Source organism: Erithacus rubecula (genome assembly GCF_903797595.1).
Source record: "Erithacus rubecula genome assembly, chromosome: 1".
In the NCBI taxonomy this organism is placed as follows: Eukaryota; Metazoa; Chordata; class Aves; order Passeriformes; family Muscicapidae; genus Erithacus; species Erithacus rubecula.
In genome coordinates this window covers 93,294,743-93,320,227 of record NC_136658.1, presented here as the reverse complement: position 1 = coordinate 93,320,227, position 25,485 = coordinate 93,294,743, and the positions used below count along the sequence as shown (strand labels likewise).

Genomic DNA, 25,485 nt, shown 5'->3' with positions numbered 1-25,485 from the left:
GGGGAGAATTCTGTAGTGTTTTACTGACCAAAAGTGATCTCTAGTGATATACTAGAATTTTTAACACATTCATTTATAAGTTTAGTTTTATAATTGTGGTGAGTTGACCCTGGCTGGATGCCAAGTGCTGCTCTGTTACTCCCCTCCTCAGCTGAGCAATGGAGAATAAATGTAATGAAAGAATGATGGGTCAAGGTAAGGACACAGAGATCACTCACCAGTTACTGTCATAGGCAAAGCAGACTCGACTTGGGAAAATTAATTTAATTTTTTACCAATCAAATCAAAATCAGGTAATGAGAAATAAAATACCTTCTCCTCCACCCCCTCTTCCCCGTCTTAATTTCACTTCTGATTTTCTGCCTTGTTCTCCCTAGCAGTAGTGGGAGATGGGGAATGGGGATTACAGTCGGTATACCACACATTGTTTCTGCCACTCCTTCCTCCTCAGATAGAGAACTCTTCACACCCTTTACCTGCTCTGGTGTGGGGTCCATCCCATAGGAAACTGCAGTTCCTACAAGAACTTTTGTAACATGAATCTTTCCATAGAGTGCAGTTCTTCACAAACTCTCCAGTGTGGGTCCCTTCCACAATGTGCAATCCTTCAGGAACAGGCTGTTCCAACACAGGTCCCTCACAGGATCACAAGTCCTGCCAGGAATCTGCTCCAGTGTTCTTCCCACAGGGTCTCAGACTCCCTTTGGCATTCACTTGTTCTGGTGTGCAGCCTTGCAAGGGCTGCAGGTGGATCTCTGCTCCACCACGAGCCTCTGATGGTGCAGGGGCACAGCCTGCCTCATCCTGGTCTTCACCACGGGTTTGTGTGGTAAAATCCACATTGCCAGAGGTTTATGTCCTGAAACAAGACAGAACTGTTCTGTAACTTTATTCATGAACAAAGAGAGAGACTCTCCATGGAGTCTCTCAAACTGTTGGAGGATGCAGCCTCCTTGTCATCCCAATTTTCCTGGCTACATCACCCTCTCCCTTTCCCCATTGGCTAAGGCACTTGAAAAGTACAGACTCCTCAATTCACCTGTTATATGTTCCCCTTAACATGCACACACAAACACACCCCCCTTTGTATAACATAGCTCTATTAAATCTTTGTTCTTCTCAAAGTTCAGAAATTTAGCACGACCTTGGCTGAGCAGCTTTCCATGTCAATTAGTAACATTTTCTGAAACTTGTGATTTCTCTTGTTACTTCCTTACCTACCCTAACCTGGGCCCTACCTACAAGCAGATTCACACCATCTGTTTGTAAAGGCACATTCATCTTATTCCTTTCAGGTTGCAGGGAAGTCTGTACCTGGAGCATCTGTTCCCTCTCCTTATTCTCTGTCCTTGTTGTCTGCAGAGCTGTTTCTCTCACAGACTCACTCCCTTCTTCTCTGGCTGCAATTTCTTCTTTGCTGTAACTTTTTTTCCCTTCCTAAATCTGTTATCTCAGAAGTTATCTCACTGTTATTGCTGGGCTATGTCTTGGCAAATGAAGGTGTAATGTCACCTAAAAAATATGTCATGTTTGCAAGCAGGTGATAATTCCACTAGTGTTAGTAGAATCTTGAAAAGGACTAGATTGATGTTGGGATTTTGTTTAGTATATGTTTATAATATACTGCATAACTAATCAAGATGTACCTGGGGAGTTATCACAAATTCAAAGTTACTTAAGTATATTTTTGTTGTTAATATTTAAATAACATTTGTTTAGGCAATCTCTTTTATTCTGATATCTGCCCTTAAAAGTACCTCCTACGGGTAGAAAAATAATATTTGTAGTTTCAATGACATATTCGTAATATAATTTTCTGCCAGTAATTCCATATTTTTGCAAATAGGAAATTGTGTACTTCAAATTCCTTCATCCCTTTGTGTGTCTGGAGGCTATGTGCCTTCCAACTTTTGAGCTAGGTTGAATATGGAATGCAACCATATGCATATATAAACAATGCATATTGTGTTTCTGCCTAATCTTCCAGTTTTCTGTAGCTATGGATTCTCTACCATTCTCAAGGAAGAAATAAAAACCCAGCTCAATATGGAACCTTAAGGCAAGGGTCAGTGAATTTGAAAGAATTTGTAGCTGGATCATCAGCACACTGATCTGTACTTTAGGCACCTACTTCAGAGTGAAAGCAGAATTGCAGTGGATTAATCATTTGATTGTCCAGAAAATGCAGCCTGTCTTTGGTGAGGGACTCTCAAAGGATTCATTATTCAGTCGTAGATGTGGTGTGTTTTGACTTATTTGCAACTGCAAAAGAAAACAGGAAAGTGTAATTTTTTTGGTTTCTATCAGTGTGCTCAGCTTTGTTTACCTTGGAAGATAGGTTTTTATTCCAAGACGTTTACAGTCTGAGATCAGATTTTGGCACCCTTGCTCATGCTGAATAGCATTAGTTAGGGCTCAGCTGCTGCTCATTCAGGTCAGATAGATTAGAGTTAGTCATGAATTGAGATGGTGGCATTTGTGTAGAGCCCTGATGGTGATTCAAACATTTTTCTATGAGGCAGTGATGCAAATGTTTTACTGCTGCTTCTAGCTGTTTATCTATACCTCTCTTTTATATGTGTACCATAAAAAACCCTTTGCTTGAAAAAAGTGCTTTAAGAAAGAAACAGAATGAATGAAACTGTTTGGCACATGGAAGAGCAGAAGGAATTTTGTACAGAAAGATTAACATAGAAGAAAGTGCTGTATTTTGAACATGGTCCCAAGAAACAAACCTTAAAGGCTGGCAGGTTTTCACAGGGCTGCCAATAGATGAGCAATGATTAGTTTGTCTTTTTAAATGTTGTCTGCTGCCAAACCCAAATCCCCTTCTCCCTTTTCCAATGCAGCATAAGGATGATGAGGTAGACAGTTGTGGTGTGGAAGAGATTCAAACAACGTGAATGAGATTTTGATCTTCTGGGACTTCTGTGAGACAGAGAGTGAAGAAGAGGGAAGACAAACTGGTCTTCATTTACAGAAAAGGCTTTAATCTCTTCTGTGCTGTATGACTATGGCTGAGAGGGGAGTTGTCTTCCTGCTTATATTAAATTTCCAGACATTTAATTTTGACCAGATGCTCCATGCAATTATGGCAGCTGATGGATAGCTATAAATAAATTAGTCTTTGGCAAACTGAACTTTATTTCAAAAAAGATCAGCATCATGGAAGATACAGGAAAGCAAATTTTGTGATGGGGTCAGTGCATTTTTTAAATACTCAGATTTCTTGGCAGAATAAAAGAACGTATTAGGGCAAAGAGGCAAAGTATCCTCATTTCTAGGCATACCTCTGGAACAGACGCCTTGCTGCTCTTCCCACACAGCAAGGAGGACTAAATACCAGTGGTGAAGTCTGAACCTTGCCTCTGTTTGCTGAACTTTCCTTTTTGCTGTGGTTTGTGTTGGGGTTATAGGTAGCATTCCTGTCACTGCCACCACGCTCCCCACACTAATTGTCATGAAGTACAGAAGATTCAAGCACGCTTGGTTCCCAAGGCTGCTAATGAGCCCTAAGCTTTTCTCACCCTTAATGAATCAAGGTTTGTTTGTGGGGGATTCTTGTCCTTCTGTCTTTTTCCTTGGCCAGGGGAGGAGTCAAGAGTTCACACAACTGAACAATGACTTTACAGTGTAAAGACGATGCAGCTGTGCCATCTGAAGCCGTCCTTAGTTATGAGCAGCAAGGCTTAAATAGATTGCACTGTGAAGAGGTATAGCTGTGTGAGTGTGAAGCATAGCCTTTGCTTCTGCTCCACTGACCTGTCTGCTTGCAGCAGTGACGGGCCCTTGACGGGAGCTTAGGCAGGGAGAGTCGCGTAGGGCGACTCTTTCAAAACCATTCTCTGTAACGCTGAGCGCAGGAAAAGAAGCAAAATGAAGTTTCAGTTGATATCTGATGGGGGTGTACTGCTGCCTTCCCCAGAAAATCCCATGCCCTCCATTCAAAAATCATTGATTCTAGTCCAAATCCACTTCAGGGTTTTAATAAGGTCACTAAAACAAGCCATAGTTCATATGCTTTAGCAGTAGAGAGTGCTCATACAAAAGTGGGTACTTACACAAACTCCTCCTAGGCAAATGACACATTTCACTGCCTCACTAAATTTTAGTATCTTAATGTCTAGAGGCTTTTCTTGTATTAGAGGTTGGAATCATCAACAATTTGGGCTAAACTACTGTTTGGCATCTACCTAATTCACCTTCATTTAGGCTTTATAGTTACAACACTCTGTGCTCCCGTGGCTATATTAATCTTACTACAAACATATATTTGATATATTTTTGGCATATGTATACAGGTATATGTGCACAAAAATACAGGAGCACATAAATACAGCTGCATGTGTTCTTGAAATACATAGGAATATATTAGTATATGATATATTTATCATACATATATGTAGGGTATCATGTACTAGAAACATTATTCTTTGTGTTTATATCCATATATATATATGCACAAATAAGCACAGACACATACTCTAAATGATGTGCTATTGCTATAGTAGAAAGTGGAAATTTCAATGTGATAAAATAACTCCTAATGCTAGTAGATATTTTAAGTTTAGCAGTTCTAATACTCTGGAGTAATCCTTGCGCAATGCCATACAAAGTTGAATGCCAAACAAAGTATTTTTTTTAAAGTTTTGCTAATAGATGAGTGAAGCCAAAAGCAGCATCTGCAAAAGAAATCTAATTTTACTGTAATAGGCTGTTTGAAGTTCATCATTTTGAGTTTTAATAATTCACAGAAACATCTGATGTTTTCCTTGATCGTGTGAAAGAGAAAGAGGAAAAAAAAAGAAGAACATTTGGATTTTTTCATTCTTAAGTGAACAGAGAAGGGGGAAATAAAACAGTTTAAATACCTTGATGTGTGTACGTGCAGGTTCAAAACTTTTGATTGCTCTCCCGCCCGGCATGGTGGGTTGACAGACCAGGGAGCGGTGGCGAAAGTTGACAACCCCCCATGGCTGACCCCTCATGTTTTCTCTCGCCTAATCGAATTTTACATGTGTTTCCAGATAGCTGATCAGCTTCCCTGGATTTCGCTGACACCACAGGAAAGCTTTGCCTGAAGATGGAAACACTGGAGTCAGAACTGACCTGCCCTATCTGTCTGGAGCTGTTTGAAGACCCGCTGCTGCTGCCTTGCGCTCACAGCCTCTGCTTCAACTGCGCGCACCGCATCCTGGTCTCCCACTGCGCCACCAACGAGCCCGTGGAGTCTATCACCGCCTTCCAGTGCCCGACCTGCCGCTATGTCATCACCCTCAGCCAGCGCGGTCTAGACGGGCTCAAGCGCAACGTCACCCTGCAGAACATCATCGACAGGTTTCAGAAAGCCTCGGTCAGCGGGCCCAACTCCCCCAGCGAGACCCGCCGCGAGCGGGCGTTCGATAACAGCAGCATGTCGTCCTGCGAGAAGGTGCTGTGCCAGTTCTGCGACCAGGACCCTGCCCAGGAGGCGGTGAAAACCTGCGTTACCTGCGAGGTGTCCTACTGCGAGGAGTGCCTGAAAGCCACGCACCCCAACAAGAAGCCATTCACCGGCCACCGGCTCATCGAGCCTATCCCGGACTCGCACATCAGGGGATTAATGTGCTTGGAGCATGAGGACGAGAAAGTTAACATGTACTGTGTGACTGATGACCAGTTAATCTGTGCCTTGTGTAAACTGGTCGGGCGACACCGTGACCATCAGGTGGCAGCTTTAAGTGACCGCTACGACAAGCTAAAGGTTAGTGTTACCTGTCAGGTTTTTTTAACCAAGCAGTGTGTGGTTGGGAAGGAAAATTCCCTTTGCTTGTATGGTAAAGTCCTCGTTCCAGCAGTGGTTGGGATAGGCAGATGTGCGATTACACAGATCTGTGTGTGCATTTGCTCACTGTGTAAAAGGTGTCAGATTTTACTTAAGAAAAAAATTCTCACTTGTGTTGGGTTTCTCTAAAGCTATAATAAGGAATATGCAGCAAAAAGTACTGTTTAGGTGAATTTTCTTATCTACCTGCAGCTGGTAAGGTTTGGTACTGCCTACACATACACAGGTGCTGATTGCAACGTCATGCATTCTTCGCATACACTTTGCTGTTGATTATTTTTCATTAGGTTGCTTTCATTGTGAAAAGCCCTTCACATCAGCACTAACAGGAGATGCATTTGTCTGTGCTGGCTTCAGGCATGCCAGCTGCCCATCCAGCCAGGGAAGCCGAATGCCGGCTCTGCTCTTCCCGCGCTGCCTCCCGCCAGGCTCGCAGGCAGAATCCTAGAAACAAAGCCAAGATTGCTTCTGATCTTGCAGCATTCCCACGTTTCAGCAAGCCTCTGGCACATCTCCTGCCAGGCAGCTTGGAGGCTCCCACAGCCTGGCCCTGTGCAGGACACCCTGGGTGAGGTGGCAGCCGGGTCTCAGGCTGCTCTGGAGGCTCTCCAGGCTGCCAGCAGAGGCAGAGCTCCTGCTGAACATTGAGGCCAAGGCAGGTGACCTCACACACACCTGGGGGCACATTTCTCTCATGCTGGTGCCTCTGCTGCTGCAGAGCCAAGGCAGGAATTAGGCACCCTGCACTCCTCCACTCGGTCCCTCTGGAGTGTCTGCATGCCTGTCTGCAGCTCTGGGGGGAGTTTTGAAATGTGGACTGCAATCCAGAAACACAATCATGGAGAGCAAGGTTTATCTACCAGCTTCCCACACAGAATTTTGAATGTGGAAAAGAAACTGAATTACAGATTTAACTAACTTAAATACTTTCAGATTAAAGCGTGTTTCTGCACTCGTCTCTATGACAGCTTTAGGTGCTTGCTGGTGAAATTTTCACCCGCATTCTGTGTAGGTTTTGTGTCTGTGCTATGCAAACACGCACATCATATCCTATGATTATATTAACATGAGACACTTCTTTACCTGGACCTGATAACTTCCTTTCATCTCTTAAAGACTTCTTTTGTTTACCAAAGAGTTGTTATTTCTGCGCCTTTTTTTTCTTCTGAACTAGTTTGTTATTTTAATAGTCTTGTTGTTGATAATATTAGCATGGGCCATGAATAGCTGCCTGGATTTACTGTGCTTTTTATTAATCCATTGGGTTTCCATCTTTAACAGGTGTTAATAACAATGTATTGATTACCAACTTTATAACAGTAGCAATATACTACCTAACATGAAAGACATTCAACATTAAATACTGGAGAAGCATGTTTTTGATGTTGTAAAAACATTAGCAAATATTTCATGGCGTTCATATACATAGATAATGCAAGTCTTAAAGGAAGACTTTAAAAGGCCTCTCTTCTCCCTTGTGATCAATTGTAACTCAAAGCTGTCGATAGGAAGAAAATGAATGTGTTTTTTGCATGATCTGTGTCTTTTCTGTGGAAGGATGACTAAGCAAGCTCTGAAGGTGTATCTCAAAACGACAAATAACATTCATATTGGATGTCACATAGTTTAGTTAACCTAAAAGTAAGGCAGCTAAAGTTGTAAGCCTGCTAAAGTTGTTTAAGCCACCAGCACCCTGAAGACTAAAGTGCTAATTTAATGGTTAGTGTGGACTTGAGCCAAATAACTCCTGCCTCAGAATGACAACTCCTAGCATTATTTATATTATTTGTGTGATTTTTTTGAGATGCATAATTTCTTTGTACCTAAACTACACTCAAAATTATTAGTCTATGTGAAGTCCTATTCCTATCATCTTGTTAATGAAGTAGCCTATTTAATGTTGCTAGTGCCAGTGCTGACATCAGTCATGTCAATTATGCCACATATACGACACATTTATGCTCTGGTCCAGGAACATTAGTCCAGGTGGTTTCCATGCAGATCCAGCATCCACTCTCTGTTCACAAGAAGGTAATCTGAAAGTAATGTCTCCCCTTTCCTCATTACCTCTCCCATCACAGCAATTAAGTCTGGTATACAAATCAATCTTAGAAAATGAGATTTTCAGTTCTGTAGATTGGCATTTATCCCTCAGAAGTACAGGAACGATACCAGTTCCACCAGCATGTGGTAGCTGATGGTCAAAAATTTCAAGTCCATTTTCACATTCAGGCCTCTTCTTCCTTCCTTAAAGGTGATAAGACCTCCTGAATCACTGGTGTTTCTATTAGGTATGAGATTGCAGATGGTCTTTATTAACTTACAGGTAATATGCACACACCACTGGCAAATTAAATGCTGACATAGATTAGAAAATCCCCACAAGAGGAAATGGGTTGTTGCTTGCTATATTGCTATTGTGGTTTCTTTAGTATAAATGGGGTTTGGTATATAGGCCTTAAAAAATTCTGAAAGAATGAAATAGCCAACAGTATAGTAAATCAATTTAAAAAATATAGTTAATGTTATCTTTCAAAAAGAAAGGCTAAACCACTTAAGGTGACTCTTTTGATTTTTCTTTTTAGATCAACATGCTATTGATACATCAGCAACGGGTGCTGTTCTGATTGTTAAGCTATGCTAATTGCTTACATTTTCTTGCAGTGGTGTTGCTAGTTGTTTAAACAATATCTCACCCTTCATAAAACATAAGACAAAAGATGCTGTTACAATCTAGCTCCTTTTGTGGCAAAAATGAAACTCCTTAATTAGGAGTCCTGTCCAGTTGTTCAGCAGAGGCTCTACACTGAAGTGTGTTTAACAGTGAGTGTAACAACAACTGTGGACATCTCAAAATGAGAAAGTGTTTTCCTTTGGCAACTATACCTCCATCCATTTAAATACAGAAAGAATAAATGCCTATGCTTACTACACCATATTACTTCAAAGAAAATATTTATAATTAGTTACTTTTGATACTGATCCTTCATTTTATCTCTTGTTGTAATAAAAAGAAAATGACAATTTAAATGTATATTATTTCTTTTTTTTTTTTTCAGAAAAAAATAATAAAAATACAATCTTTGGATAGATATATTTAAACTCATGAACATGAGGAAAAACCCAGTAAATAAGATTTATTTTAAGCAATAGAGAATATTTGAGGAGGAACAAACTTTCAAGGTGTGGATGGATATATATATATATATATATACACACATACATATATGAATGAAAGAGCCATGAAGATGCTTTGTCAAAAGAGAAAGATAGATGGTAAAACGTATTTTGCAATGGTATAAAATCAATATAACGCCATTTAAACTAATTTTTTTACTTGTCTTCATATTTACTTGGAATTTAGCCTCTAACATGTATCTTCTCGCCAAAAAATAGTTTTGGCACGATTTTTCTAATGCTTGGTTAAAAAGGATCTTTTGCTGAATCAAAACTGTTGTAGCTTAGCTTTGGTTCGCCATATTTTGTTTGAAATTAATGCTGAGTTGTTTTGGGCATGTTTATGAATCTGGGCAGCTCTCTGAATAGCACTCAGCAATTCCAGAAACAAAAAAGATCTTCGTGTTTGTTTGGTTTCCAGCTAGTTTTAGTGGTAGAATCCATACACATCTATTTTTCCTACTCTGTTGATTCAGGATGCAAGGATTACTTTTTCTATTGTGTGTCAATTCAACTACTCATGAGTATTAAAGGAATAGGAATTGTTTCCACATAGGGAGGAATGAATTCATCTTTTCCAAACCTTTGACCATATAAAGGTAGGAGACTTTGTGAAGTCCACAGCTACTACAAATAGAATCCAAAAATTAATCCGCTTGCTATATACATATAATCTATTAAAAATTTGCTCATATTTAAATAACTTTGCAATGATTCTGGCAAAATATGTGTTGAAGCTTTCCAACTATTTTTATATGGCATTTTTTAAAATGTCAGTTTGATAATTAATTGATATATTGTGATAGTATAACAACCCAGAATTTAAAAATATGTATTCCTACAAATGGTGGGCTTGATAATCCAGGAACATTGTTTTCTGGACATTCATATAAATGTACTATGCACATATATGTTAATATATATATATATATATATACATCCTATGCCTGTATTTGCACTACTTGTGTCAGTATATAAAACCAATATTAATATTGCATATTAGAATATGTTGGTATTTATGTAGAGTTGTCTAGCATAGAAATATGGCTAATTTTCAGCAATGTCTAATTTAAGGAATATCTAGAATCTTGAATTTGAAGGAACACACATATGCCTGTGTTTTTAGTAAAAATGTACAGCTTCATATATATGTGTAGGTCAGTAAAAGTATAATCATAGTCAAAAGTTTAATCATATATATATATATAAACTATACATCAATAGATTTACTTGTTATCTATTTTTACAACTCTATTCATATATCCTTTTTAGTAGCTGAATATTTTCATATATAAGTTTATAGTTTCTTTGCATACCCTTAACTCTACTAACTTCCGATTTAATGCAAGCTATTTTAATAAAAAACAACTGATACTGATGCCTTTTTTCTTGCCCTAAAATCACAACCAGACACAGTTAGTGATAAAAAGGGGTTACCTTTTTAAGGATCTGCAAATCCTTAGGTGCACAACTCGCTAGATGGAAAGCACCAAAGATGCACATGTAACACAGAGCACGTACAATTTTTGTGTTTAGCAAATAAGCATAACAGACAAAAATCCTGAATTAGAGACATAAGTGATGAGGTAATTCTTCCCTAGTTCTATCCTTTTCTGAATTCTCCCCCACCTTAGATAGGAACTAAACTTTGTTCAGGAAAATGTGTCTCAGAGAGTTGGTTTCAACCTTGGCTTCCCAGAGAATCTAACCTTAGACCCCCAGAGATTGGAGCCATTGGGGAATTTATTTTGTCTTTCTGTCTAATTGAGTAGGTAAAGTGCTAGTTACAAATACAATAATTGGCTACAGAGCTACAACAATTCATGCAAAGAATGTAGAGAATATATAAAAGCAAAAAGGCAAAAATCAATTTAGCATCAATATGCAAAGACATAGTATGTCAATGATTTGTTATTAACATTTAGATAAGTGGCACCTTCCTTTTCATTGTTTTTTAGCAGATTGAGAGTAGTGCCAGTTCTGCAAGTTTAACATATTGCTAGAACATCATATCCAACCTGGCAAAGTGTAGAGCTCATGGACTTTCATTATTATATTAGATGCAGCTTGATATTATTATCATATTATTAGATTAGATACTGCTTGATAGATATTTCAGTGTATAATTTTTTTATAAAATTAAAATGACAAATGGTCATTGTGATTATTATGGAGTTTTATTTGTTATTACTTAATTATTTAACCCAGAAACAGATGCAAAAATATAAGCAACTTGCTGTGCTTCAGTATTTACAAAGATCCAAATGTACAAAGTTGTTGCATGGAAGAGGATTGATGTAGGAATAAGCTCTTTTACTAGAATGGTTTTATATCTGTACTTATTTTACTACATTGAAATATAATTATTAAGGCAGACTTTAGAAAATTCTCTCTTTAGTTCAGCATTTCCTCCATTTAGTATTTCTTTTCAGAGTTTAGAATGATAATAGAAAGTATTAATACAGCTTACAAAAATTACTTTTTCATGGGAGGAGAGTGTGTCTATGTGTTTATTTTGGACACATTATTAAGTTCTTCATGTATATGACTGTGGATAATGAACTGTGATTTTACAATAGTTCTAAGTACTACGAGATTAGGGAGTTTTATCTGCTGATGTTTCCTTAAATAATATAAGCCATAGTCTTTTAAAGCTTAATTTCACAAATTTAATAGTTGGCACGTCTTTCACATACTACTTATTTCCTTCAATTTTAGTGGAAATGATGGTGTTGAAGGTCTAATCTATTCAGGAAGAACAAAAGAATTAAACAAATTTGTGAATAGTACAGCATTATTATCTTTGTTCTCATGACCCTGGTTTCCAGGGAAGACAGACTAGAAGTTAAATAAAATATACTGTCCTACTTTTCCATGGTTCTGATCCAAACTGTTCAGGTAACAGACTTTAAGTTGGTGTTGAAGCTCTAAACTCCTGTACTGTGACGACCCTTCATTGCTTGTGTGTTTTTAGATAGTACAATGCTTGAATGTTTTTGGGGGAATATAATCCACAACAGATACATCCTTGGAATGAGGATTTGTGCAGAAACAAATAAAAAAGTGATAAATGTGGATGTTGAGCAAGCAGATGAGTATAAAGACAACCCAACAAATTTTTTTAGAACACTGGGCTCAGGTTTAGGAAGTGTGGTCTGCCTACCAGAGTAAAACGAGGGTGCTGGTAACAGGAAAAGTAACAAACAAGTAGTCTTCAAAAGCAGAGTATTTATGGGTTCTAGCATAACAGTGCATTTATTATAACTGATAAACAGAATAAGTCAGTAAATTGTTTTAGTGCTTTACCAGGGAATGATAAAGATAGTTGGGGTGTAAGGTTGAACCACTCAACATGTACAGTAGGCTAAAGCACACAGTCTTCACTGGCATTGGGAGGTGTGTGAAGGGTATAAATTGTATGTATATACCTAAATATGTATATTCTGAATTAATTTTAAAGCATGACCTCATTTAAATGAAAATATGGCAGCAAATACATATTCAGAAAAATATGAGGGTTGTTAATAACAGATTTTAAACAGGAAAAAACTCCACCCCAAAATCTAGTTGTAAATGTCTCCCAGAGAAGCACTACAGAACACACATTATTCAGATTTTTTTCAAGATTTAATTTATTACATTAAATTGGTCCATAAAGGGAAACCCAAATTATTTTAACTCTGACCAGAAACAACACATGACACACAATTGTAGAAGCATGAGATGCAGATGGAGAACTAAACCATTTTCGTTCTCCATCTTATGCTGAAAAATTTTCTTTACCTCTTTTTATACATATTTTTTTTAACTTTTTCTGATCTTAAGACACACACAAATTTAGCAATGATCCCAGTACCCAGTATACTTTATACTTTATACTCCTTCCAGTTTTGGGCTTTACAACTGTACGTGTTTTACTTCAACCCTTTTTTCTTCAATAAAATGTACACTTCCTATCAAAACAACAATACTTGTATGTGTCATTAGCACTGGGAACCTTTCATAGGATTTATAACAAACAGAAATGGTGCCTGGTTTGGGAAGCCTGAATAGTCCCTGGCAAGGGAAACTCCTGCAGAAGCTCATGGACTGGGAAGCCATGTTGGGTTACTAAAGCACACTTTGGACTCGAAGCCTGATTTGGGTGATAAAATTGTGTGTTTCCTTTCTCTCCCATCTGTATTTAATCCTGCCCAAACCAGTCATCCAGAGCCCTGTCTCTGTGGGTGTCCCTTGACTGTCCAAGCAAGGAGTGTTTTCTTTTGCTGGGGGGACATTTTTGCCCTTGAGATCAAACACCCACATCAAGAACTTGAGGCAAGGGGATTCCTGCCCTTCACAGCTTTCACATCTCATTTATAATGTTGCCCTCACAAATCTATTTTCCAGTTGTCTCAAGTCAGTGAAAATTGAAGCAGGAACAAAAAAAAAAAGATAGTGTGACTATACTGAGTTATTCTTACACCTTCTGATAAAGTATATTTAAGTAATCCTTACCCTTTTACAGATCAAATGTTTAGTTGAATGTACATTGTTTTCACCAGTAGAATGCTTAGAATATTATGGTTGGCTAATAAACATTTAATATATCACTGACTTTCTTGACGATGGTGCCAGCAGGATTAATTCATGTTTTTCTTTCTCTTTTAATTTTTATAGGCTGGAATGGAAGTATTACTTTTTTACTTATTTCTCATTTGTGGGGCATGTTGGTCCTATGCAATATCTCAGTGTACAGGGGTGGAAGGGGTGCATCTACAGGGTTATTTCAGTGCCTCAGACAAATGTGCTTTTAAGACTGGGCCTTTGGGTTTTGTACCTTACAGATCCCCTCCATTAAAAATGACTAATCCATTTTCAGCTGTTCCCAGTTGCCAAAATGTGATTCTTTGTAGTAGCTAGAAGTGAACTTCAAAATTTAGAAAATTCAATGCCCTCTATTAGCACCTGTGTTTGCACATGCACTGACTTCTCCATAAGAGCTCCCTGAGATTCTGACCACTTAAAATCAGAGAGGGTCAGAAAAAGACAAAAGGAATGAGTCCATAGACAGGTATATGGTTATGTAGAAATGTTTTCCCCCGTTCATCCAAATTTTGACTAGCACACTTCCAGAATCTTTGGGCTATTTATATTTTTATATTTATTACATGAACAAAATTCTGTCAGTTTGACTGAAACCAAGAGGGTATAGTGGTTTGAGTTTTTTGCATGCTCACAAATTTTGGATTTCTTGAGATTTAAAATTTTCTGTTTAAATGTAGTCTTGATCTTATTTTTTGAAACTTTGCAATTTTAGCTTCCTTACAGTATGTTGGCCATATTAACATAAAGTAGCAGTATGATCCTATAATTATATTTTACATCATGAGAGAGGTCAAATTCAGCACAGATAAGAGAAGTTGCTGGAGTGCATGTGGCTTTTTCCTTTGTTATTTATTTGTTCAATTTGTTAGTGATTACTGATATCAATTAGTGATATTCAGAATGGTCTTCTAAATTACCTCAGACCTCCTGCCTACAGTCTTTTAGTGGCCCAGAGAATGAAAATCTTAAAGTCAAGGATAATTTGATGGAATAATAGACTATATAAAGTTTCAGATTTACATGAAAGTTGAGGGGGTTTTCAAAAAAAAAGAAAATCTCTGGGTATTTATGACTAACAGTAGTTAGCAGTACAGTTCTCTCTCTATTGACTGAAATCTACACACTTTAAATTTGAAAAAAAATAAAAAATTTCCAAAATATGAGATTATCTCTTGTATTCTATGAGATAACAATTATTCTCTATTTCATATGTTTTTCATCTTTAATTTCCTTATGAAATTATGGTTTTGATATCAAATTCTTCTTTGAAGGTTTATTTCAAGTAAAAGGAAAATAAAATAATTGTACAATGAGATCTTTAATGTAAAGTATGTATCAGCTCATTACAATAAATAGCAAAATGTATAGCCTTTTTGATGTAATTACTTCCTAGTGCCATACTGCATTAATCATTTCTCCCACCATTGTTTACCATAGGCTCACCAGTTGTGGGTGATAAATCATTGCTAATACCAGGACAGATGAAGATGGGAGCCTCAATCTGCTCTTAGGCTGAGTGAGAGTCTGGGGGGTAGAGCTCTTGCATCCCAGGAGTTCAGGGGTATGCCTAAAACACTAAGCACCACAGTACTTTTTGCCACAGTATTGTTTTTTTTTTTAAACATTGTTTACTGTAATTCTACCAGTAATTCGTGCACATTTTGAAGTACTTACTTTGTGGGTATTAAAATTCTGTTTCTACCTTAGAAGATAAACACTAACCTGTTTGACAAAAATTAACTGGAACATCTCTGATGGCAGATAGTACTGAAAGATTTCTTAACACACACAGAGTATCAGAGTTGGGCAAGGCAATGGCTGATTTGAAGCAGAGGAAGCAAAACAAGTGCTTCTCTGGTCAAAATAATCCAGCTTTTCTCTTTTCTTTTGAAATAATCACACACATACAACAAAACCTAACACTTGTCAAACTCTCCTGTTTACCCCATGCAGGTCATGGTGATTGAGATCTCATGCTGTCTATGAATAATAATGTCCATTAAAGCTTATAATGTGTTTGAATGTCAAAGAAATTTTCTGCAAGTAGATCTGGTTGATAGTTAAAATTAGCAAAATTAAAATAGAAAACACATTATCTCTCATTAGCTACCAGAGAAATAAAAACATCCTGTGAGGAAGTAAAAGAGAAGAAGCTATGTTGCTGTGTTGGATACACAGGTTAATATTCCCTTGGTAAACACCCAGTTCTTTGCTCTCAGACCAGCTGGAACTTCCATAGGTTCCCACACTTCAGTAGCCTTCCCCTCAAAACTCATCTCTGCATTTCTGGAGACTATTCTGAAATGTGAGACTATAAACCCAAGTTCTGCTATTTGTTAGAATACTGTCAAACTTTGAAAGAGATTAAAGATGAGCAACTGTTCACAACATGTGTGTCTTGTGGTAGATGCATTAGCAGACTCATTAAGCTATAGCTAATGACAGCATGTGCAAAATTTATTTCAAGTTAAGACAGCAACATCTGGAGATTATAACTCATTCAAACTGAATTTGAGCAATATCTATCCTAATAATAATTCACTAAAGAGAAGAGATAATTCTGATCAGTATATGAATGAAGGTTCATCTGAATAGGTATTTAAAATATTTTATTTCTTGTCTAAAGACTTGGAACACATGCATGCCCAATATAACAACTGTATTCTGTACTATGTATTCTGTTAACTATAAAAGGGGAAAAATATATGTACAGATAAGTAAGAGATGGATAGAAGTGAATGCTTGGTAGGGAAAGCTCCTTTGTTTTTCTAGTGTGATCATTCCTGCTTCCCCTGTGTGGATGCTGCTGGGGCAGTGCCAGTGCTGGGGCTCCCCCATTGCACAGGGGGCTCTGCAGCTTGGCAGGGGTGAGCTGCAGCTGCTTTGTGAGTGTTTGCTGTTGGAAGGCTGGCACTAGGGGCTCACACCCATCTCACTTCTAAATAAAACCCATTTCACCTACACAGAAAAATCTGTCATGTGAGAGAGCTCCTGCATCGAGGCCCTTTTCCAGCCCAAGGCTCAATAAGGTGCTCACTTGCCAAAGGACCCATGAGATGCCTGAGGTCATGTAAACTTTGGGTGAATTTATATGATTATTCAGTCTTTTCTTGCCTGTACCTCTTATGGGCAAACATTGGTCTTTCCCTTGCCTGTGATTACAGCCTTGTGCTTCAAAAATAAGCTGAAGCTTGTGGGGGAAAGGGCATTATATTAGTCATACAAAAATGTTTTCACCCCCTTTTGAGCATTTCTTATGATCACTCTTGAGGAAATACTGACCTTTCCAGACAAATCCACCAAACTGAGCAGCACCATGAAGCCTTTTTGTGGTTTTTTGCACTATTTTTTCTTTGCTGAATTAGCTTTCGCTTCAGACTTGGTAAACACACGCTTCTGAAATTTTGATACACTGAAATTCTTATGCAGGCAGGATGCAATTCATTTCTGCAGTTCTTTTGGGGTAAGCATATTATCAGAGGAACCTTTTTTACCCCAATTATTTACTTGATTACTTCCAGCTTTGTTCATATTTATACTGGTTGAAAACCTTCATCTGAACATGCAGTGAATTACTCTGAGTAAAACTACCTCTTTAGGTTAACAAATTTCTGGTAATGTCTTTTGTTAGAAGAGGTTAGGTAAAGAGAATGATAAGCTACTAAAACATTTTTCAGAAAATATGAAAAACATTTAAATGAAGTCTGAATTTTGAGTAGTTTTAAATAGGTTTTTGCTCTGCCTAAATAATTTAGCATACTCTCACTTGAAAGCAATGTAATTTTTCTGTCAAATAAGTCACTACTATACTTTAGAAAAACTAAAAAAAAAAACCAACAACCCAGCAAATAAAGCAAATTTGGAGTTCTACTATTAAATCTCATAATACTTCATTTCAACAGTGAAGGCTTCAGATTTTAATGTACACAATATCAAAATAATTTTGAATAAATCAGGAAATTATTTCAGTCTAGTTTTTGCATCTATTGTGTACAGAGTTGAGTGTTTGCAGTTTAGGGGTACAAGTAAATTGTGTTACTGGTAAATTATTGTCACAAGTTGCAAAATCAGATGTGGGAGGGCTTATTTTGTGACGACTTTGATTATAGTTTTTAGTGAAAATGTCACTTCAAGGAAGAAAACAACAGAAGGTAAAGAGGGGAATGCTTGTTTGTTCATGTAGTTTGGTTTGGGGTTTTTCCTTTGAATGACTCCTGCTTGCAGAGCTCACTGAATCTGCTGTCATGTGTTTCCCTTGGAGGAACTCATTTCCTTCTGAGGAGGTCTGCAAGGTCAGGCAAATAAATAAAGATCTGATCTTGGAAGCTGGGTGTCTTGACCTGCTCTCTCTGAGTCATTATTTCTACAGAAAAATTCATAGGGAAAGTCTGTCATAAACCCCAGAGAAGCTAAGTGATTCCATAATGGGAAGCTGTTTTAAATTGGGTGGGGCAGGTACAAGAGAAGTGTTTTGAAGCTTTGGTGTTTCATTACATACATAATTTGAGTGTTCTTGTTTAAGGTTCAGAAATCATGTAATTCTTTTCTAGTATGTGAAGCAGTAACACTTTGGGAGTGGAAGTAAATTGTGTCCTGTTCAGTCTTAAAAATTTGACTCTATTGCTATTTTTGCTTTATATTATGTTTAAAACATTCATCAAATTCCGGCCTCAGGCACACCACAAAAATCCCACATTGCTTCAAGAAATGTTATTGCATTTTTAAATTATTATTTATTTTTTGTTTATTACTTATCATTGACAATTTAGGATTTTTGTTATACTCAGCACTAAAGTTATATCATGGGATAACTGATCTAATTTAACAAACCTGCTGCCACCAAAAATTGTTCTTTCTGATTATGTTTCTCTCTGTGTCTTTTCTGCATGCTGGTATCTGGAGCAGCTTCAGGAGTTGTGCACCCTTTGGTGCACTGATTCCCTGCATTTTCTGCTGGCCACAGTGCAGCAGTGCAGGCACACCTGAGGTGGGAGCACTGACTCTGGTCCATTTTCTGCCTCTCCAGGCACCCAGCAGCCTCCATGGACTGCACAAGGGTACTCTAGGAAGACTGCTGCCCTAGATGCTGATAGCAGCTGCACAAATTAAGTGCCTTAAATACAATTTCCCAGCAGCTATAACAATTTAATGTGTGGTTTCTGTGCATCCATAATTTTCCCCTTCCTGTAGAAGTTCATCCCTACCTCCTCCCATGCCCTGCCTGTTCATTCCCACCCTAGCTATGCCAGCTCCCAAGAGCAATAAAAAAAACAACTCTGCATAATAAGTAAATAGTTTCCTGGATGTCTGGCAAGTTGAAATTATGCAATGATGGGTCTAATTTAATCTGGCTCTGGCACAAAGTAAAGACAAGGATCTGACAGATTAGAACAGGAAGGAAAGTGATTGAATGAACTTTAAACATTATCCTAAGGAAGGAGAAGCAATTCCACCTACAGCCCATAATAGAGTGTAACAAAAGGGGGTACAGCAGCCTCTCTAGGTCCAGCTCTGGTAGGGGTTGTTCCCTTTATCAACACAGACTGGTTAAGACATACAAATGTGACAAAATTTGAAGAAAGCTGAAAAGATAAACTTTATTTTTCCTTGTGTTTTTAAGTGGCCACAAATTATTTTTACCATTAAAATTACCAGTATTGATAAACAAATAAAATAAACTGGAAATACAAAAGTGGTACTGTAACTATGACAACAGAAAGATTTCTTTCAGTACAAAAATTCCCTGCAGAAATTATGTCCTTCACATGATGTTGGCATTCTAGCAAAAGCTTCTAGTGTGAATCTGTGGCTTTTGTTTAGAATAGTGGTAGGAGAACAAATTTGATCTTAGGAGGTTTTACCTAGATGTGTATTTTGCCCTATGATTAGGCTTCATGTCACCCCTAACTTACTATAAATCCCCCAGAGAGTTAAAAAAATGTTAAACAAATATTTCACAAAGCTGGCTTAAGTTTGAGCTTGGAAGTAGATGTAGAAGTCATTTGGTTTCAATTTCCTTGAGAACCCATACTAGATTTCTAGTAGGGATATAATACTTTTCTGCAGAAAAGATTCATCGATGAAAAATATGGGTAAGACTGAGGATTTTTTATTTATGTATTTATTTTGATTTATACGCATGACTGGAAATAGTCCTGTAATATTCTTTGAAATATAGTAGAAAGGATCTGTCTGGTAATTCCCTTTTAACCACAAACCAGCAGGAGTTCAACAGCTGAGCTACAACAGGTGTAGATATCGCTGATTTTTAAAAACTTTTGTCAGAGCTTTCCCACTTTCTCACAGACTACAGGATCAAATGGGCTTGGGAGTCATGCTCACTAAAACAGGGCTATTCTAAACTAAATAAAGAGCAAATTCCAAAACACACCAGAGCTAATTTGCCATTGTTTTCACAATAAACCATAATGAATCCTCATCAAATGAATGCAGCTGCTATGGTGCTGTATCCAAAATAATGTAATTAAATTGCTGCTTGGGGAATTTTAGAGTATAAATTTGGCAGAGACTCATTACTGGCAATTCGACAGGGAAGCATTTATAATCTTATCCAAAGAGGTGATCCTGTGTTCTGTCATTCTAAGAACAGAAAGAGGAGAAACAGAACCGGGATGACAAATGGCCAGACCAAAATCTGAAACAAGAAACCACAAGAATTTAAGGCTAATCCAAGCCATGCTGGAAAGCCTGTTGGGATGGCAAGGGGAGGACAGGATGAGAACACTTGAATATGTTGAATCAGAAAAATTCCTTGCCACTCTCCACAGTGACAAGGTCAAGAAGGAAGGGAGCCCACCACGGGGAGCCTGCAGGAGCCACAGCTGTGCCACCATCAGGGTCAGCAGAGTCACAGCCCTGAGCAGGCAAGGGGAGCTCTGGGCCTCATGCCCAGAGCTGACTCCTCCTCCCTGCCTGCTCCCTTACAAAAACATTGAAACTTTGCCCCCCTCTTCTGTCAGGGCCTTGTGGATGCCTGGCTGTAGCTGCAACAGCCTCCTCCATCCAAGACAGCAGTGATGCTTGTGTGATGAATGGCCCAGGGCTGTCAGACTGGCACAAGGAGATTCAGCATACAACCCAAACAACTGCAGAAACTCCCTCAATGAGCACACCACTCTCTTTGCTAAAGCTGTTCAAGATCAAACAAACTGCCATTAAAGTGCTGAGAGCTGTGATGAATCACATCACAATCATTTTTGTGATTACAAAACTAAAACCGGGGTCACCCAGTCTCATAAGAAAGGAGGTTGTGTTTCTAATTTGTTTTAAAAGTGAATGCAAATTAAATTCTAATTTCAGGGGAGAGAAATTTGCATTGTGGCCAAATCTGAGCCTTTAGAAGTTTATGTTTAATAAACCTTAGTATGCCCATTATAATTAAGCATACATAAAATATTGCAGCTTAGAGCATACTTTAGTTCGACAACAATGTTTGTGTTTCTTTATATCCTGAGCAAATCTCCTGGGGTTGTGTTTCCTATATGAATATTCATTATTATGGCTTCATAATTGGATATCCATCAATATCATCAATATTTAATATTACATGTCCCTAAAGGATTTACCTAACACTTCAGCTCAGGGACAGCTGATCAGATGAAGTCAATAGGGTCCAGAGAGTCCAGTCCTTCACATTATCTTTTCTTTTTTCCTTTCTAACTTCCTTTTTTTTTCTTTATTTTTTGGGGGGAGGGAGGGGATATATATGTTTTTTCCCTTTTTATTCCCTAGTGTATAGGAGTTACTGGCAAATTTGCAAAAGCAACAGCTGCCAGCAGAAGTAATTGAAAAAGGGGCTTGAGGGAAGGGGCAAACAGGGACATTTCAGAGTTGTGATGAAAACAAAAATAAATAATTTGCTAAAGATAAAAAGAAAATGTTGAGATTAAAGATCGACACATTCAAAAGTAAAGTTCCCAGAACAACTTAACAACTTTGATATGGAAAGAACATTAAAAGTACTAAGAGGACAGAGTTTTAAAGTTAGGTGGGAATTCCTATTACATGTGTATACATGTATATGCAGACTTGAAGAAAAAATGAGCCTGCTATATCTTTCTGTTGCTCATTATTGACCAATAAACATCCTTTTAAAGGAAGATAGAAAATCGTTATTAGCCATGTAGTTATTAGTCTCCTGAGTTTGAGATGCCACAAAGAGAAATTGGCAGGGTATTTGTAGATTCTTCAAGGATTTAATGAGTTTAATTTGCTTATGTATCTTTGTAAACCCAAAGCTATGAGATCTAGAACAATAAATATTTGTGTCTTCTTAGAGGTTTGTCTAAGGACAGTGCTGGCAGTCTTAGTGAGAGGCTGAAATATTTTGTTGCCAAGTTGTTTCAGCTCACAGTAAGCTTTACAGTTATCCTGGATTTCATATGCAATACCTTCATCATTGCTGGAGACAATTAAGTGCCTCTATCCTGTGCCATACACCCAAAAATGTTGTAGCAGTTGCTTAACAACTTCAATTTGTGATTTTTTTTTTTCACATTGCTTGTTGGTGACTTCAGTTTTGGCCTCTTTGGTCAGATTATTTGGCTGCTGTAAAGTTATGTAAAGTCACTGAGAAAACTCTGGCAAAATTTTGAACTTAATGGAAGGATCAGACTGGCCTTATCCTGCAATTTATTTAATAGAGTTGGGTAACATTTTTAGTGACTGCAAATTCATCACAAATGGAGTTTTGATCCTAAAGCTGTTTCCACTTTTTAATAGAATGGCAGAATTTGTTTGAGGTAAGGAAAAAGTAGCCTGGAGATAAACTCTATACATGTTGCCCCTCTTTTACCCACTAACTCAGGGATTATGGTATTTTGTTTTAATCTCATTATAAGTGTCTTGGAAACAACACCTCCCTTTACAAAAGGACAATGTCTCTGAGGAGAAACTTGGAGGAAATTTGGAGCCAGCTCTTCTTTTCCTGGCCCCATCTCTTGGGCACAGCCAAGCAGAGGTGATGGGCTCAGGGCTCTCAGCCTGCTGGCTCTGCTTTGGCCCCCAAAGCCCCCAGCAGCACAGAGCCCAGGCACTCACTCTGCTGTGACACAGCTCCAGCAGCACAGGAGGCTGACCTGTCCCTCTCTGCCCTCCTTGGCTGTGCACACAGCCTGCATGTTCATTCTCTCCCAGAAAAATGGGAACCCCAGGTCAAGTTTGTTCTTTTCCCAGTCCAGAGCAGGAGCCAAAGAAACAGCCACTTTTTTTCCCCCCCCAGTATTTCAATTTCCCTGCTGGCCCAGAAAATCAATTACAGTCACAGCCTTAGGTAGTACAGAATCAGATAATATTCAGTGTGACAGTAAGTAGGACTGGCCCATGTGGAACTTAGACACCTGCAGAAGCTCCTTGCTCTGTACTGCCTTATTTAGCTCTTTATAGTCCTTTACATTCTCCAAATTAATCTCATTTTCTGTGTAGATTTATTTAAAACAGAGATGCAATGAGTTAAGAGAATACAATTTTTTTTTTCCTTCTTGGCACAGTAGTTCTACAGACTGGTCTTAGATGAAGTTCAACTAATTTATATAGTAACAATAGTGAGCTGATATTTCCTCTGATACTGAGATTTGGCAGAGAGGACCAGAAGGAAGTGTTTCAATCCAATATATAAGACAACAGTAAAAGGGAAAAAAGAGATTTCCTCTTTATTATGTGAGGAGAATAATATATTACAAATAATTTCCACCCATTAAAATGCTCTTTTGTTCTTGCAGCCTGGTTTGGGATTTGAGGTCAGTCCAGTTTTGATCACTGTAATATCTTTGCAACATTCCATCTTTGTTTCCTCATGTCCATAGTTTGCTTTTGCTTATGTCCCATCTGATCCCAGCTGTTGATTCAAAGATCATTAACCAGGACACTTTACTAAAAAGCAATGGTCAAAGTTTGGCCCATTCCAGCCCAGCTGCTGTGGCTGGATTTTTGTGGTCCTCAGATCCAGTAATTTCTGGATAACTGTCTTTAATCAACTGACCAACTGTAATTTAGTCACAACACTGGTGGGCCAACTTCCTTAAACAGGGCTATTTAAATAATTTTTGCGTAATTTTGCAAATCCTAAGGTTAAATCTCAGGTTTAGAAGCTTCCCACAGAGTTTGCAGACAATAACTTTTTGCCGTTCTATTGGTTTTTTTAGTGTTTGCTTGAGTTATCACTCCGATCACTGGATTCTACATTTTGGCACTACAAAGTAATAGTAACTGGAGAAAGAAGGAGGAAATGTTTCATTCTCTTTTTTTTTGCACACCACCAGCAGTACAGCAACCTTACAAAAGTTCATGTAAGGCAGGATTTCTTTCCAGAAGCTCGTGGCTGCTTTTGCCTGGTTTGTACTAGAGGCATTGGGAAACTCTATCAGCAGCTCATCCCTGTGAGCGTTATTTCAGCCTGAGAGCTCTGAAGGGCTTCTGTGGATTGTGAGCCACACACTAAAGATCTGAATTGCTCCAAGGTTTCTCCAGTGGAAGGGTGCCATGCAGCCTGGTGTGTGTCTGATTCAGACACCTCGGGGCAGCATGCAGTCAAACAGCACAAGGGAGCAGGAGCTCCTGTGGAACACAGAACCACGACCCTCAACATGGTAGAGGAGAGGGAGATCTTTAGATGCCAAGGTTTTCAGAACAATCAGGAAATGGCATTAAGTACTGTGATGCCTCAGGAAAGGGCTGATTCCCAACCACTGACTTTTGACAGCTTTAGAACATGCCAAATTCCAACAGAGTGCTTCTCTCCTCTGTGTTTTCACACTCATTGTAGCAAAATTCAAGAAGCCCAGAGGTCTGAGCACCAGACCATAGAGTAAAGTCCTGGGAATTAAAATTATCCAGATAATAAGCAGTATGAAAAAGTTGTGTTTCTGATTAGTTCAATTTTTGGTTGATTTATCTTAATTTAAACTAACTGCTATCATAATAAACTTCTCTTTCTGAGAAGCAATGGAGTTAATTTCTACAAAGACTCCTGTCTAAAATGTTATTTTCTGGGTTTTTCATCTTAAGTAGTAATTTACAGTGGCAAAATTTCAATCACAGAATAAAATTAGAATGGGCAATTTAAAATTTTGTATTCAATAGTTATTGTGTTTGAGCCAGGGTTCCATTCCAAATGAAGGATCTTCTATTGTAAGTTAACACTTCTCATAAGATACTGATACTCTAAGTGATAGTGGGTGGCATTTATCCATTTCTGCAAAACAGCACCTTACTAGTGTAAGTGGAATTTCTTACTGATGAGCAAGCTACAGTATTAGTTTTTACTCAGCTTTTCATCTGGATTTAGCTTGTATACTAATAATGCACTTTTTCTGTGTCAACTCTGCATCAGTTCATAAATAAGAATGTTTTCTATTAGCCTTGTCCATTCTGCTCAAGTGGATCTCATGGGTGAGAAGGGCTCAAGGAACTTATTGTGGTTCTCTGATTCTGGCCAACTGAAGTTCATCACTATTCATGATTATTATGTCTTTTTCACATTCTAAGCCCAGACAAGTTTCTAATAAAAAGTTCCCATATACTCAGATTTTCTGAGTTGAGTCCTCTCCTAAACTGTTCAAATTTTTAAGGCCAGAATTTCCAGGTGGTAACTAACGATTCACATGTTTTAAAGTAGACACTAACTAAATTGTGTCTCTTGTTACTCAGTGACCAGATATAATAAGTCATTCCAGAAATTCAAACTCTAGTGAAATAGTGTTGCATGAAGTGGAAAATCTGAGTGTTGCATGAATTTGGCTGCCCTTCATCCGGTGAAAGCTTCTGGTGAAAACATCTTTGGGATTTCCTACAATCACTACCCAGGCAAGTGCATGCTGCTCTTCACCTGAGCAAGGGAATCCTGGTGCTCTCAGGACATCCCAGTCTTCCTGAATGTG

The 25,485-nt window shown here is 38.2% G+C and overlaps 1 protein-coding gene across 6 annotated transcripts in view; it reads left to right on the top strand.

Annotated features, from left to right (window-relative positions):
- MID1 (midline 1) overlaps positions 1–25,485 on the top strand; it is a 230,489-nt gene that overhangs the window by 134,230 nt on the left and 70,774 nt on the right. For all 6 annotated transcript variants that reach the window (XM_079307975.1, XM_079307977.1, XM_079307976.1 and 3 more), the window contains exon 2: positions 5,028–5,743. In XM_079307975.1, the coding sequence (XP_079164101.1) occupies positions 5,084–5,743 (660 nt within the window). In that variant the 5' untranslated portion in view covers positions 5,028–5,083. The remainder of the gene's footprint in view (positions 1–5,027; positions 5,744–25,485) is intronic.